Source organism: Anas platyrhynchos, chromosome 5 (assembly GCF_047663525.1).
Source record: "Anas platyrhynchos isolate ZD024472 breed Pekin duck chromosome 5, IASCAAS_PekinDuck_T2T, whole genome shotgun sequence".
In the NCBI taxonomy this organism is placed as follows: Eukaryota; Metazoa; Chordata; class Aves; order Anseriformes; family Anatidae; genus Anas; species Anas platyrhynchos.
This window is the reverse complement of record NC_092591.1, coordinates 48,354,175-48,370,445: the sequence shown is the minus strand read 5'-3', so window position 1 is coordinate 48,370,445 and position 16,271 is coordinate 48,354,175. Positions and strand designations below refer to the sequence as shown.

The 16,271-nt window shown below is 37.9% G+C and overlaps 1 protein-coding gene across 2 annotated transcripts in view; it reads left to right on the top strand.

Annotated features, from left to right (window-relative positions):
• The window catches only part of SHANK2 (SH3 and multiple ankyrin repeat domains 2), a 351,046-nt gene that overhangs the window by 186,027 nt on the left and 148,748 nt on the right, over window positions 1-16,271 (top strand). For both annotated transcript variants that reach the window (XM_072038992.1, XM_072038993.1), the window contains exon 16: window positions 5,629-5,704. In XM_072038992.1, the coding sequence (XP_071895093.1) occupies window positions 5,629-5,704 (76 nt within the window). The remainder of the gene's footprint in view (window positions 1-5,628; window positions 5,705-16,271) is intronic.

Genomic DNA, 16,271 nt, shown 5'->3' with positions numbered 1-16,271 from the left:
TTTTGTAGGGTCAACATTTTTTGTAATATAATTAGGTCAATTTTAGGAAAGGCTATATGGTACTATCTTATTCCGAAATAAGTGTATAGAAAATGGCTAGAGCAAGTGGACTTCTATTAACGTTACTTACAGTCTGTGTATGTGGCAGTAACAAAGAATTTCAGACCTCTTTTCTCAGCTTTGAATAACTTTGGTCTAACCCTCAACATAAATAGCCCTGAAAGCATTTTTGCCCAGGAAATGTAAGAGGGGTTAAAAAAGCGAAAGCCTTAGCCTCTTGCTACTGCTGGGTGCTGCTTTCTGTCAGCCCCATGCCAAGTGCTGTACCTGGCCCTCTCTTAGCGAAGAGCATCTCCAGCTCTCTCTGTGTCCCTTGAAGGTGCTGTTGAGGAAGGAGAAAGAAAAGCTGCATATTTTCGGATGGTGCTAAGTTGTTTGATTTGCTGTGGCCAGCTGAGCACCAAAACGAAGGATTCTGACTTGGCACCAATGCCACACCAATGCCCCACCAGGTGAGGTGGTTGCGTTTCCAGTCCTCGGGTCAGCCCGTGCACGTGCCGATGGCTCGAAGCCCTTCCTTCCCGCAGGGCTGGCAAGCGGCCCGGTAGCGTGCCCGCCGGCACCGCAGCCCCGCACAGTTTCCTAGGAAACACACAGCCGCCCTGCGAGGAGCCGCAGGGGAGAGAAGAAATGAAAGCAGCTGCTTTGGGATTTCTTTCCCTAGCTCTTCATGCTTCTAACCAATATCAAGTATGTAAGCAAGCTGCTACGAAGAACAGTACCAGTGTCTGTTGTAGTGTGCTTACAAGAGTTACGTGCTAATCATGAAAGACACAGAGCGAAAATTGAGGTATCTATCTGTGTGGGTTAGAGTCCACATTTTATTTCTTCCTTTTAGTGTCAGCAATATTCAGCTTTTGATAATGCTATCTGTAGGCACTGCTGGAGTCCTGTGGTCAGTTATGAGGCTAACACCAGGAAGCCGCAGGGAAGTTATATGCGTATTTCTCAGTTGAAGAAAACTATCGTTCCTTCTGAGGTGGAAGAAAAAAAGAATATGTTTGTTTTATTTCTGCATCTTCTCAGTGATCACCTTTCTTTGACCCTAAAAATCATATTCAGAATGTCACGATTTGAGTCCGTTGCATACTGAGAAGTCTGCAACATTAAATGTTTCTTATAAAGAAAAAGCGAAGGTTTTATTATTTCTATTGCCACTGTTGCACAGTGCAAAGGGCTTATTTCTGCTGCAACTCTATTGGCTTCAGTGGTAAATGGACCAGGAAAAAAATGGCCACATTATTTTGTTCCTTGTAGACTCTCTATGGCTGTCATGCTAGGACTCAGGTTGCTCCTAGGTGATGGTGTATTAATTGATGTGAAGAAAGTCTCTTAGGCAGTGCTTTGTTTTGTTTTGTAGCAGAAAGTCAGGAGATTTGTGGTAAAGATGTGTTCCTACAGAAGATATTTTCTGTAGCTGTAGAGAAAGCCTTGCCTTTTGCGTAAAATGCCGTTTACTCTGTGAATAGCAGTGTGGTACTTCGAGGACAGAGTTGTTAGCTGTGACCTTGTCCTGGTGCTTCATACCCAGGCATGTCCTGTTGCTGTATCCTAGAAATGATGAAGGCCTGTAGAGAGAATCTTCTAGCTAACTAGAGATAATAGAAACAAATGTGTTGGAGTTACAATTGGGGCTTCTCTAGAAATCTAGATATCTTTTTTTTTTTTTTTTCCTGATGGTGTAAAGAAAACTAGAGCATTTTTGCAAATGCTGGTGCTTTGGTCATCCTTCTGGAATAACTTTTGAACTGTTCCAGTTTCATGCAGTGACTTTTTGGCTGTGGTGACAGATATTCATCTCAGTAACAATGAAGGAATATACACATTGCTAAGTAATGTTTTTCTAGACCTTTTTGTCTGTGTCTTCCTGATAGTCTTTCTAATCTGCAGCAAGTTGAAAAAGAAATCTGCAAACGTTCCACAGGTAAAGCAATGGTGATAGACAGAGATATGAGTGTCGTAACTTGCTCCAAAGAATTCTGGTTGAAAGTAATGACCTTAGAAAACAGAGAGGACATAAGAATGCACAAAAGTCCACTGAAAGCTGAAACTAACCTCTTGGTGCTATTATACCTGTTTATTTTGTAATTCTGTTGTGAATTCATAGAAACATTTGTTAAACAATTGTTTATAGGTTCTTTGTGTTCTTTAGTCAATTTAAAAAAAAAAGAAGCCTTAAAGTGGCCTTTTTTATTTTTTTTTCTTTCCCCAATATCCTGTTCATTATGATGACAAATTCCTAATCCTTTCCCCTTATGGGTGTGTGTACTTATGCTGCGTAATAGGACAGACTGGAATCTGAGTCAGGCTTTAGGAAAAGAAGGTAATTAAAGAACTCTAGGGCTTACACAGCAACCTGGGAAACATGCCACTTAGCCTTGAGTTCAGGGATTTGTATGGCTAATGGTTTCCCAAATAATCCCTGTGAATATGATGGCACACAAAGAAGTGGGGGAAGGTAGAGGGATGGGAGAGGCAGGGAGCAGATACAGGCTGCAGCTAGAGTGCTGGCTTTGCAATACTAAGTAGCTGAACAAAGCTATCTGCTTTACTGTGTCTTTCCTCCCACCCACTTTGTATTCGTTAATAGCACTGAAATATCATGCTATAGAAAACAGTTTCTGCAGAAGAAACATCTGGCTCCTTAAGGCTCAAGCAGTGGCATTAAGAGTTCCAAAATATTCGTCATCATACCTTGTTCTTTTAATTATTTTTAACCGACTGCTGAAAATAGGCCAGTGGTAAACTGTAAGTGGAATCGAGTTTTAAGTTTTTCGATGTGGCTTCTGGTCATGTCTCAGGATGTTAATCTGATTTTTAGGATGATGTGAAAAAGGATGTTGCTCGATAGGGAATAGACTGCAATTCATGCAGGTCTTTTTCCTTCATGTCATAGCAGGTCATTGAATTTTGAAGCTAACCTTCTCAACTTAGTGATGAAGGTGTGACCTATAAAATTCACTGGACTCTTACAGCACATTGAGAGGTACAGCCATACAGTGAGCTACTTCAAAGCCAAATCTCTTTGAGCAGGTGTCATGTAGCCTTGGGTACAATTGCTGCTCACTACACTTACAGCTCTTACTCCGTGAAAGGCAATGTGGTGTCCTCCAGCCCTGAAGCTACTGTGCTGCCTGGCTGAGCTTTGTTTGTACCTAGGTAGGTTCGAGGTTAGTCCTGCTGCAGGCTGTGCTCTTCTTGGCTTTTCCAGAAAGGCAGTGGGTCAGGGCCTAGAGCCTGGGGTAAATGTTAGGTGTCTCGGGCAGAAAATACAGCTGGTAGGTGAATGACAAAGGAAGAGAATAAACATAAAAAAAACTATCTAGTAGGATTCATATTGTATAAGGAACTTTCTCCTTCTTTGGCCATCCTGTAGGAAGGATGCTGGCTGGTCTTTCCAAAATCTGTGTATAGGTATATATTTCTATTTTTTCTTAGTACTTGTTAGAGGCATCTCTTGTATCTTCAAAGTACACCACTATGAAGTAACTTGCTTATTCTGTCAGCCAGCTGCAACCTGCATCTTTATTTCCAGCCATAATTCCTCTGTTTGGGTGTGTACTTGTATTTATGTCTCCAGCTTGGAATATGCTGAAGTCCCACAATCCAGTTTGAGTCAGCTGTAAAGGTTAAAGCGAGGAGAGAGACTTTTTGTCAACTCTTTTTTCACAAAGTCTGATTCCCAGAACTTACTTCTGCACTGTGCTCCTTGATGGTGTTTAAAGCCTGTCATCCTGCACTGATGTATTATTTTTTCTCTCTGCAGACTAGCACTTGGTCATCTGACATTACATCTCAGAGTAGCAGCGTTTAACGTCCTTAGAAGTTGTGACATAGAGATGGCTTACCTTGAGGGCTTTGTCTAGCTTGGAGAACTAATAAAATCTGTTTTGATAGAGCAAGGATGGCCTTAAATGAAAAAATCCTGGGCCATGCAGATGAGAATTTCATGGTAACAACCTAAATCAGAAACTTTTCAATTTGCTCTTTGAAGTCTGTTAGGTTAACAATTTGATGGCATTTGAGGTCCAACCTGTATTTAGACCAAACTTTTTCCTGCCTCAAAACCCACAGTTTCTGTATAACTATCTTCCCTTGAAAGATAGAGCCAGAGACAAAGGGTTCATACTAGAGATACTCTTCTAAGGAAAATGAATACCCTAAAATATTATTGTGGTAAAGGTTGAGTAAGACTCAGAAAATTGATACTTTTTGAATAATAAGTTTTGTAATACATAAAGCTACTGAACAATGTTCCTTGCTCTCTCTCTCTCTCTTTTTTTTTTTTTTTTTTTTTGCGTAAGTTTTATTCTGTATGAATGCCTCTGTTGGAAGTAAATTTGTATGTTTTTCTGTCATCTGAAGAAGAACATGACAATGAATTACTTACCTCCTGTACAATATATTTGTCCTTCCCCAAAGGTGTAATTTATATGTGTACTTTGTGGTAGCCTTTCAGTGTAAGCCTTTAAGATTATGCTCTTTGCTATGAAAACTGAAGCAAATGAATACTAGAGTAGCATCTGTATCTTTCCTGTAAGCTTGATTTATTGGTGCTCTTCTAGATACCCATTCAAATCAATAAGAAAGCATATTTCCAAGGAAGAGAGATGTTCAGCTCTGTTGTCTGTCATCCTGTAGATACTGTTCTAAACTGAACTGTTATAGCCATATTAAACCAGTATTAATGTTGGTGAATCTGATGGTAGAAATACTCGTGAACATAAATTTTGTGGTCATAATAGATTGATAGCCACAGGATATGGGAGCTGCTTCAGTGGGATGATGTGGGATTTTTTTTGGTGTTTTGATTTTTTTCCTCTTATAAAAGGTATAAATAGCAAATTCTAATATTCTCAAGGTTTTAAATTCATTTTTGGTGAATTTCTTGTTGTATCTTTTTCTTTTGATCATCATGTTTCTGAAATAAAGAGGTGGGTTTTTTTGTTTGTTTTTTTTTTTTGCTTCACTCCCTGTTCCACAGTTTGTTGAATTGTTTCCTTGTGCTACATAATTGTAGTACATGTTTTACAGCACAGTTTCTTGTGAGATTTGATTGATGGCAATGATTGTGGGTGCCTAGTTTTTCCCCTACCCCCTTCTCTATATGCGAAATAAAATGGCTGAAAAAGCTTTTGTTTTCTGTGTTGCGTGTGTATATTTAAACAACAACAACAGTACTGGTTTGGATTTTTTTGGCTATGTTTCCAACCTGTCCAAAATGTGTTGCTTATTTTTCTTGTTTCTTTCTTCTTGTATTTTGCCTCTTAGTCCAAGGAAGTTGTTGTCTCTGAGAATGGAGTTGGGATGTTCAAACTTAGAAATGAAATGATACATGATCTACAGATTCTCCTTGCTTAATCGATGCATGTGATGTGTTAAAAGAATGCCTCAGCTCCAAAGTAAAAATATTTTCAAAATTCCTTGAGACCACGTTAATTCGCTATAAATACTATAGGTTTTCCTTATTGATGTATAACAGAAGATCAATCTTGAAATGGCAAATGAAAGCAGTGCTTGATTAAAAAGCACAGGAGTATTGTTAAATGTTCCCTTTTCTTTGTGCAGAAACACGATCAGATAGAACAAAGAAACTGTTTAGACACTACACAGTTGGATCCTATGACAGCTTTGATGCTTCAAGGTAAGATTTTTTCTTTTTGGTTGCAATCTATTTACAAAATCTTTCTCGATTTTACTTAATTGTTACTTTTGTTTTAGAGTTTTGAGGGAAAGAGGGAGACAGATGACTAAACTGAGCTTCTAAGATATCATTCTACATCTAAAGTGTTTTTTTATCAGTTTACCCTTTGATATGGGATGGGTATGCAAAGATAGTAAACAGCAAAGAAATAATGAGTATCACTGTTACGTTTTCATGAGTAGTGAGAGAGATCAGCATTTCACAGATGCTGTATGTTCCAGATGCTTACACAGTCAAGGACCACTTAAGCTGGGTATTTCACAAGATCTGGCCTTCTGTATCTGTTTGCAGAATCATACTTGCTGACAGGAAAAACAAAATAAATTTTTGCAATTTGTTGTTCTGAACGATACCTTAGATCCTGAGTATTCATGATTTTTAAGCAGGTTCTTCTCCCACTACACTGCATGTACAGCTAGCTTCTGATAGGAAGGATGATTTTTAACATGCAGAATGTCAGTTAACTGTCGGTGTCCTCTTGAGAAAACTGGTGGCATACTGGAATCTCTTACACTTTTCTCCTGACTGTCTAATTACAGCTTTTCAAGAAAAACACTTTTTTTGTAGGTGAAGAGCTCTGCAATGTGTAAAGCAATGATGGCAGAATTTCATGTGGTGCTATCTATTTCAAGGAAAAAAAAAAAAAAGTTGTAACAGTTGTTTTTATTATGTGATCTTAATCTTTGTTCCGAGGGTTATGCATAGTTTGTATGCAATTTTGGGCAGGAGGGTGGAGTTCAAGTCAGCTGAAGTAGTTTGGATAGCCAAGACATCCTTCCTTGTTCCTGCTGGTTGGTGTGCAAAACTCTGAAAGGCAGAGTGTCTGCTTGTTGTCTGCTGTTTACTGCCTGTAAATATTTGAAAAATACATAAATCTGCAGTCCCACTGAGTTGTAATTTGAATGAGTATTGCAATGTTGGATGCAGAGGGAAGCTTTGGTGACACAGTGGGAGGGGGCACCAGATGGTGGGTTGACTACAATCATCCCATTTTGGCATTTTGGAGGGTCTGACGTTCCTGTTCAGTATACAGTGTGCTGTAGGGCATCAGTTCTGGTTACTGTGACCTGGGATAAGAGAAATCCCATTTCAACATCATGGATATTACCCTGCAATGGTCAGCCAAGTCACCAGAGCTTTTCACAGCTGGACAATGATATGATTGACTATGTAGTCTAATAATGATAAAGTCGCCAAAAGAAGCTCTTAAGTCTCTACTATGAAACACATAACTGTTCTGCAAAGCGAGTTAACTGATTACTAGTTATATTTCCAGGGAGTGGAGTTGGCTTTTTGTAAGATTTCGTGATCATTGTTCCATAAGCACTGTAGCCTTGTCTCTATATTTCAACATTAATGGATAGAGTTGTTTCAGTAATGCTAGAAGCTATAGCCACGTTATGTTACCTCAGAGATACCAAATAGTCCTACTTTCTAACAAAAGATGTTTTCATTTGAAAATGTCAGCTCCATCGAAACCATTTTTTTGTTGTTTTTATTGTTGTGCTTTTGTTTGTTTGTTTGTTCTTTGATTGATTTTTTACCATTAAGGTATTGTGTTTGTGCAATGCAACAGCAAAGCTCTCAAAAATTTACATTGTGTGATTCAGACTACAGCTGAGCAGGAAAGTTTATCAAATAAAATGAAAGTTTTCATACTCCCTAATTATTGAGAAATTAGGTATGAAATATATCTATAATTGTTCCTGATTCTGTCAACAGTATCTCTTAATTGTCTGAGAAGTATGAGGGAAAGCAACAGATTCCTCCTGTCAGCTTCTGAGTAAAGCAAGATTTTGGAGAAAACTAATTTTTACAGAGACCTAAATCCCAGTGGAGCCATTTAGAAGGGTAATAATGACGGTCCAGCAGTGCAACTAGGAATTGAAAGGGAAAGGTACGAGAGAAGGTAGAATTAATGGGAAATTCCGAGAAATACAGTTGAAAGGTAGACTAGCATAACATTTTTCTCTACAAGACTTGTAAAAATAATAAAAGCAAAACTAAAAACTGTTTTTGGTGACTGACTTTCCAAACCCAGTAAGTTGCTGGAACAGAAATAAGTTTTCTCTGAGGCATTTACAATAACTTGCTCTAATGACGTGTTTACGGAGTACATATACCATGATGAAAGGTAAACTTCTTTCTTCATCCTTTACAACACGCCATATAGCAAAACACTGTTCTGATACTTTTTATTCTAAATAAAATAGAGTATGAGGACTTGCTTTCTTAAAACTGCAGTAGCATATGAAGTTGAGTTTCAGATACTTGACTAAGGCTGCAGATCAGCTTTTGTGCATCCAAATGGTAATTTTACTGGCTCTTATATATTGCTGGTAAAGAAAAATAATTTGTATTTAAGTATGGCAGGAGCTTAGTATGTCTTGTTAGTATGTAGAGTACATTTATTTTCTAGGATGGGCTTCTTCAGGGAAGGAAATTGTTAAAAAGAGGCAAACGTGATGTCAAACAAACAACAATACTCAATATTTCCAAATTTGTGTGTTGCTTTGATTACTTTTTCTGTTATGGTTTCCTGTCAAAGTAAGGGAAGAATACAGTAAAAATGATATAACTGCTTGCAGCTAAGATTTAATAAACATTTGTTAGAAGGCAAATCTAAGAAGAGCTTTGAAACCAAAGTATTAACAAATCTGACTCAATTCCTTTCCAGAGATGATGTGGGGGAGTAAGGGGAAGTGTCTGCTCCCCTCACTTTCTCCTTCCTGCTCCAAGGAAGGCAAAAATTGCTGAGTAGAAATACTGTTCAGAAATCTATATTAATGGGCTTATTCACATGCAGGAAAATGCATTGTACATGGCATTTTTCATCTTTAGGAAAATGTGCAGCTTGAGTAATGGAGGTTCATTAAATCCTATTTCAGCTTTGCATAAGAAATGAGTTATCCATACATTAATGCTTCAGGAAAATGGATAGTATGCTTACTAACATGTAGAAAAGCAATGAGACTTCCTTGCCAGTACAAATAACCATTAAATATCATACAAATAGAATATTTGAAACTATCAAGTCTAATGTATTAGCTGGTATAAATGCTGATGGGATGCATTAATTCTGTTATGCAAAAGTGATGTCTCTTGCAGCTGTCAGGCACTGCTTCTGCTGCCATTTCTTTACAGGGATTTCTTTACTGTTTTATTAGAAACTTTAGAGAACTAATTCCTTGCAATCAATTTCCTTTAATCTTATGCAGAGAGGCAAACACTGAAGGGAAGGATAGGCATTGTTGCAATTGTGGACATGGGCGAGTCTTATGTAGCAGGAGTTCTTATTGGACAAATGAGAGTAAATACATATCTCTGGACATTCATCTCATGTTGCAGCTCTGGCGGCTGAGCTGAAAAATTGGATGGCCAAAGCTTCCCTCTGCCTTGCCAGATGGAGCTTACAGGCAGCCCCATGCCTGCAGTGGCTGGAGCATGGCATCAGAACCCAGGAAACATTGTGGCCCAAGGCTCTGCTTGGTGACATGCCTTATGGCCCCAGACATGAGCAGAAAGCTTGCACAGGCAAAGAGCAGGTACAGCAACACAGGTGCAGGGAGATAAGATAAGACAAGACAGCACTACTCTGACACATCCCTGGAGTTTTGTGTCTTCCCTGTGTCTGTGGTCGGTAGCAGCCCTGACAACCGTGGGACATTGCTTTTGAGAGCTGGGGGAAGCTACTGAGGGAAACTACTGAGGAAACTACTGAGTCCGGTTTGGAAAAATGGTTATTTCAGTCTGTCTAATCTATGCTGAGTGGGCAATATTGTGCACTAGCAAAGGGGAAGCTTCCGAAGTGCTGCAAGTATTCATCAGAGGTCTAGTTAAAATTCAGAAATACCTTTAATGCAAATAAAATTATTTGTAGGCCTAAAATCAATTCTTTCATGAAGTCTTGTTTCATCACAGTTGAATTCGTTTAATAAGAGAAATTAATACTAAGGCATAGAATAAACGTTGAATTTAAATAAATAAATAAATAAAATCAATTTAGACCTTTACAAATTGTATTTTTAATCTGCTATTTATCTGCTATTTAACCTGCAGTGAGGGAACTAATTCCATCGGGATAGAATAGGGAGTTAATCAGTCAGGAAAAACGGAGGGAAGACAAATCTAAGTTGTCAAATTAAAATGTGTAAGATTAATTAATTGTTCAATTTCAAATGTAAATTATTGGCACCTTTTTAAAGGATGTGACTGGTGATAAAGTAACTGTTAGTTTTAATACTCTGCAGACATAAATAGTATGAGCAATTTCAGTAGCATGTAAACATTGTAAACTTAATTTGGTGGAAAACTTTATCCATTTGCCTTCATGGATATGGAAAATTTAGAACACAGATGTGGAAACTTTTACTACTGCATTAGTTGCATCATCTGCCTGCCACCCCCAGCAGAATAGTGAAACAGCAGATCAGTAGGAATGACTTTTTAATTGCCAGCTTCAAAAGTTATGAAGTGTATGGTATAAATGTAAGGTTCCCTGCCTTTCTGTGCTTTCTCTTTCTTCACAGTCCAATTGACATTCACATCTTTTTTTAACTAACCACTTTCACTGGTACTAGTCACCACATGGGAGAAATTTCCTTGGTGCCTTTTCATGAGCTCCTTTGGCTACAGCACTTTAGAAAGCACACGTGAGAGGATGTAATAATAAATAACCTTTTCAAAGGTTGTTTGCCACAAAGTTAATGAGGGGACTGAATTGATTTGCTTTCTGGTTTTTGTTCTATTTTTCTGGATGAAGAAAAAAAGGAAAATTTGATTGTGTAGTCTGGGAGGTATGTGTAAGCAAGCTTAATTAAAAGCTTAATTCATTAACCCTAATGTCCCTACTTGGTTCCAGTGGCAGCATGCTAGTCTCATGAGCATTAGAAGCTGATGGAAGCAACTCCTTAAAATCCCACTGATTCATAAATACACAAGAAAAAAAAGAGAGATTCTTCTCAGTTGTGCATCCCACGTTTTCTGTGTTGATGTTGTCATCTGTAGTGTCAGGTAGAGCTGCATAAGCTTTAATCCCAGACAGCTCTGAGAGCCTCCTTGGTGCATCTGAAGCTGAGTGCCCAGGAACTCTGCATGCTGTGTAGTGCTTCTTATAATTTTATTTTTCAACCTGGAGAATCTACCTGTTGAATACCTCAGTCCTCATCCCAAATTTGTGATGTAAGTGCAGCTGTATTAATACATTAAATATCAAGCGTGACACGCACTGTGGGTTTTTTTTTTAGCTCTCAATTTGATGCATAAATTGTTTGATCTGGTTTGATATTTGGGTTCATGTGGAAATTTTAGATATAAATATTATCCTATTCCTGAAAAAATGCAATTATTATGACTTTATAGACAAATACACAAAATATACATTTAAAATGAATGGAAACCTTTTGAAGACCTCTGGTCCTTGCAAGTCAAAAGGTCTTCAGCACTAGAGAGGAAGCGAAGGGACGTTTTCCTGCTTGTGGCTCAGCAGTGGTACTGTTTCCTTGGCGTGGGGTATCGAGCAGATGTACTTACTGAGGGCTGCTTGCTTGTGTGCAGCTCTCGGCAGCAATCTGTTAAATACTGGCAAATGGGTCTTTACCCACTGAAGGAATGTTTAAGAGCTTTTTTTTTTTTTTTGTATTCTGGAGGCCACATTTTCATGTTGGTTCCCCCTAGGCCTGAAGAGTCTGAGGGAGACTGATATCAGTGTCCTTACCCAGAAGAGGGGATTCTGTATTGACATAATTGGCCTCTTCTGTTTTTCTGTTGGATGGTACCAGTTCTGCTGTACTAATGTTTTCTATGAAGTGTGTACTGTTCAGTTCATCTCTTTGATAACTTGAAAGGAATCTTACGGTGTGCTGGCATAGGTTTTAAGCATTATCCTTGGTTTCATTTTCTTTGATGGAAAGAAGTAAACAATAATTGGGGGGGGAGGGGGTTGTTTGCTTGTTTTTTAATATGAGGCTTGAACTTTGTCAAGGAGATGCTGGTAAAAATACCTGAAAATTCTTATAGTTATAATGCATATTCACATGATGTAGCGATATGTTTACATCTGAATGCTTGGTGAGTTTTTAAGGGCATAAAATCGCTGCACATCGGTTGCTCTTGAGTTTTTCAGGCATAGGGAACAAGTAGCACTAACCAAATTGTGAAATGCAAAAAGTATAAAATGTTCTTTTCTGGTGTTAATAGTTCTTTTATTTCTAAAGATATTTGAGGGGCTTGCCTGATGCCTGTACTAAATTAGTTTCTTTACATTCAGTATAATAGTCTGGTTGTGCTGAACTTCTTTATTAATGTGCAGTAGAAAGACAAGGGCAGCTCATTTTTAATACTTTGTGCCTCATCAACTTGAAGAATGTAATTTAATTCAATTTTGGAAATTAAATATATGTTTAAGCAATAATTAAGGCATTGTAGCATTTTGCGAAACAGGTGGAGATATAAAATGTGAAGTCTTTCATTTACTATTACTTAATTTCTAATGCAAATTATCTGACTTGCTAATAAACAACTTTGCACTTTGGCTCCCCTGCTGTTGTATGCTGAGCTTTTTATGTTGGTGACTACAGATAATATTTAAAGTAGTTGCTAAAATAGTAGGTAAAGAGGGCATGTATGTATGTATCTGAACTGTAGTATCTCTTTGTTCAAATCTGTGCTATAATTGCATGAAGATGCATATTAAAGTCTAATGCAATTACAGTGAGATGCAATACTCCACGGCAAGTGGTAGGAGTTTCCATGAACTGGTAAATGCATTTTTAAGTTGTTTACTATCTTAATAGTAAAGTTTTTTAAAACACTTCAGTAAGATTCTGGTTTTAGCAACTAATAATTTTGCAACTAGTAATTAAAATTTTTTGAGACATTTTCTGGGCTAGAAGGGGTAATTTTTTAGAAGTAAAATGTTTTAAAGAAAAGACCAACAGTTTCTAAGAGCAACGTTAAAGAAAAAGGTATTACTTCACAATTTTAAAAATTAAACAGTGTAACTATAGGCACAGAAGATCCAATTTGTCAAGGCCGTGATTGGATACATGGGCCATTTCCTGCAGAGCCATTGATGCACTCAAGTTCAGCAATATTTTCTCTGTCACTTCTCCTGCGGGCTGCTGGAGGACAGGACAGATTTAGGCGATGGAACTGAAAGCAGCAACCTATAGCCCATGTCCTCTGCATGGGGAGGAATAAAGTTTTCTGAATTAAAGTAAGAGAGAAGTAAAAATAAATAGGGAAAAGGAGTGGAAATGACAGAAGGTGAGGACACAAGAAAAGATTGTGAGGGTGTGATACCAGGTTAGTTAGAAGCAGAAGCCACATAATTAAATGCAAAGATAGAGCAGAAGAAAACAGGAGATAAAATGTTTGGTTTTCTGAGAAAATGAGAATGATTAAGTTTCTAACAATTAGTGTTTTACATTTGCATGTCCCAGCCTCCACTGTGATGACTTAGCTTCCTCTGTGTGACCTTTAGTTCCTTGCCCTGTTACACCTCTGGCTGCCTTCCTCTCACCTAGTCACTAGATGAGCAAAAGCTGACATATGGTGCCTCTGATTGTAAGTGATGCATTTTCAAGTTTTGGCAGGCCAAGAGGAACAAATAACAGTTGAGCTTGTACTCTGGGCTTTCCTCCAGAGGGAGCAAAAATTTAAATCACTTTTCTTCCTCCCTCTAGCCAGAGTTCGCAAATATTTTTTGCCTTTGGTAAATTTGATCTACATGGCAAATTCTAAAGGTGACTGGCAGCAGGCAACACATTATTTTATCCTGTTCAACAAAAAAAAAAAAAAAAAAAAAAAAGCTATCAGGACGTCAGAAAGGGGTCGCTGTAAAGTTCTTCATCATTAAGGATGATGGAAGGAGGATGTCTTGCTTAGGACAAAATTGATGTTCTGGAGTTGTATTTCTTTGTGGGCTTTGCTTCCACCCAATTTAGAATGAGGGACCTGCTAAAGAGGAAGCAAGCCGGTGTCGGTGTTCACCTGGGCTTCAGTCTCTGATAGACTGCTTTGACTTAAACCTGTACCTTATATCACTGATGAATGTGAACCTGACAAATAGAACAGTTCCTTACCAAGCCTTTTGGACTCTAAGTCTGTCCTCAGAGGCTGTGGCACATGGGTGGGGATGTTAGATGTGAACAATGGGCAGATGTACTGGTGGAAGAGCTGGTGATATTGCAGGAGTACCTGCACACTCTTAGACAGAATTGCATTCTGGAGAAATAATCTTTAGTCTAAGTTAAGCCTTTGATAAAATATGGACAAAAGATTTGTTTTAAGAGGTAAACATTTCACTTAAACTGATTTCATGGAAAATTTCCCAACAGAAGGATAATGAAGCTTATAGTAAGTACATGTACATGCACTGGCAAATAGTGGTATCTGCATATTTAGGGAAAAAAAAAAAAAAAAGACTCTTACCTGTGTATCTTCTAATTTATTTGTGAAATAAAAAAGCATGTTGAACGCAGATAACAGGCCTCAGAATAAAGAGTTTTATGCTACCATTGAAAACTAGGGCTGATACTGAGCAGCTTATGTGATCCTTTAAACTAGCAGTTCCAGTGACTGATAGAGTAGCACTGTCAGATTTATAGACAAGTTGCAAGGGTGCAAGTTGTAGCAGAGGTGGTTTATATCTGTACTGTGAACAACTCAAATAACATAAATTTCAGAATACACTTAAAATTAAACTCTATGAATCTTAGGTTAGGCACCCAAGTTACTTGAAAAAGTAAACCAAAAATTTTACCCTGTCTCCAATATGTACAATATAAATGCTATGTATTTCCAGATATTAAGCTGCAATTCAACCAGCAAGCAAGGAAAAGGGGCAATATGGATATATCCCAGTTGAACATTAATTTAATTAAGAAAAGTAATTGCCATTTTAAATAACGCAGAGCTTTTTCTCTTCATCAGCTGGTATCTGTAAGTCAGTGATTGTTTGCTATTGCTACCAAAGTTGTGGCCTAAACTGGCTGTGCTTTGACAGAATTACTGAAAACTATAATTCTGTTAGACAGAAAACTGTTAGGATGGACATTTCTCAAGCTGGCTTGCAGATAAGCAAACACAATTTGGAGTAGGTTTAAAATAACTGAAGGGTTTTAGTGTAATTAGAGAAATGGTCAAGGTGGAAATATATTTCAGATTAAAGGCAAAGATGTTGCCTCCTTTTCAACGTTAATGAGGTTGTAAAATAATATGGTAATTAGCCAGGATTTGTTAAAGGTATACATGCAGATTAAGCTCTAATTGTAGCCCCCTCTTCAGTTTACATTAAAAAACTAAAAAATATAACTTTAGCACTCTGTACTGTCTTCTAAAGCACTTGGAGAAGAAAAAAGTGAGGAAATGCTTTTGGAAAAAAAAATTAACTCTATGCATTTGGTAATACCTTGCTTGTTTTGAGCCAGAATTTGAAAGTTATTTGTAACATATGCCTTATATGCAAGTGTCATAATATCTTACAGGAATTTTAATGCTGATAAATAAACCTCTGTGCAGTTCTGTACAATGTAGAACTTTAAGTGAAATACTCATGTCTGTAAAGCTGAAATGAACAGTCAGGGCTACTCAGATTTCTTGTGGCTAGTACTGCAGTTAGTTTCCAGGAAATGCAGGACAGGAGGAATATAATTCCTAGAGAACAGGGCATGATGGAAACCCTGAGGGATCCCTTCAATTTAATTTGAAGTTTGAAGCTGAAGTAAGGAATGTTGACTGAAGTGTACCATAGAAACACCAATCAAGAGATTCTGAGGAAGGCTGGTACAATCCCCTGCATTACCATGAAATGTGCCAAAATATGATGACAGTACTGCACAAGAAGAAGGGAAAAGGTGGGCCCTGCTTTTCAGTAAGACAAGGAGTAAGTAGTCCAGCTTAGTTGGAGGCTAGTGGAATGCTCTGGTAAAGCACCAAACGTGCTTGACCTTCTCTTACACCCTTCTGTGTTGTTGGCCTTTGGCAGAGACAGGACGTTGGGTCTGACCCAGCATGGCTGTGCTTGTATTACATTGGCTTTTGCTAAAAAGGGAAGAAAAAAATTCCAAGTCCTGTCTGATGCATGCCAACTCTGAGATTATCAGGCTTCATGAACTAGTTAAGATGCTGTGTCAGCTAGAGAAGATCTGTATTGGTGTATATAGTTACGTTTTTGTATGTTCATACCATTATTTAAATCTGAATAAATCTAGATTTACGTCACTGGTTCTACCTTTTTTAATTGTCCTATTTGCTAACCTTGAAAAAGTTATTTTCCTTGTTGCTGTGGTTGCTGTGAGAGTATGGACTACCTTTAGCAAAAACATGGGGAAAATTATTGAATAAAAAAGCTATATAGAGAGGCAGTGTTGTTATTAATAGCTGAAATTATTCATTTTGTGTAAATACTTTATTAAGATGCTTAGAGATAAAATTCCTCTTTCTGTGTGCTTTGGTGGTAATATTAGCAGGGGCTAGAACTGCAACTGATTTGGGTAGACAAATG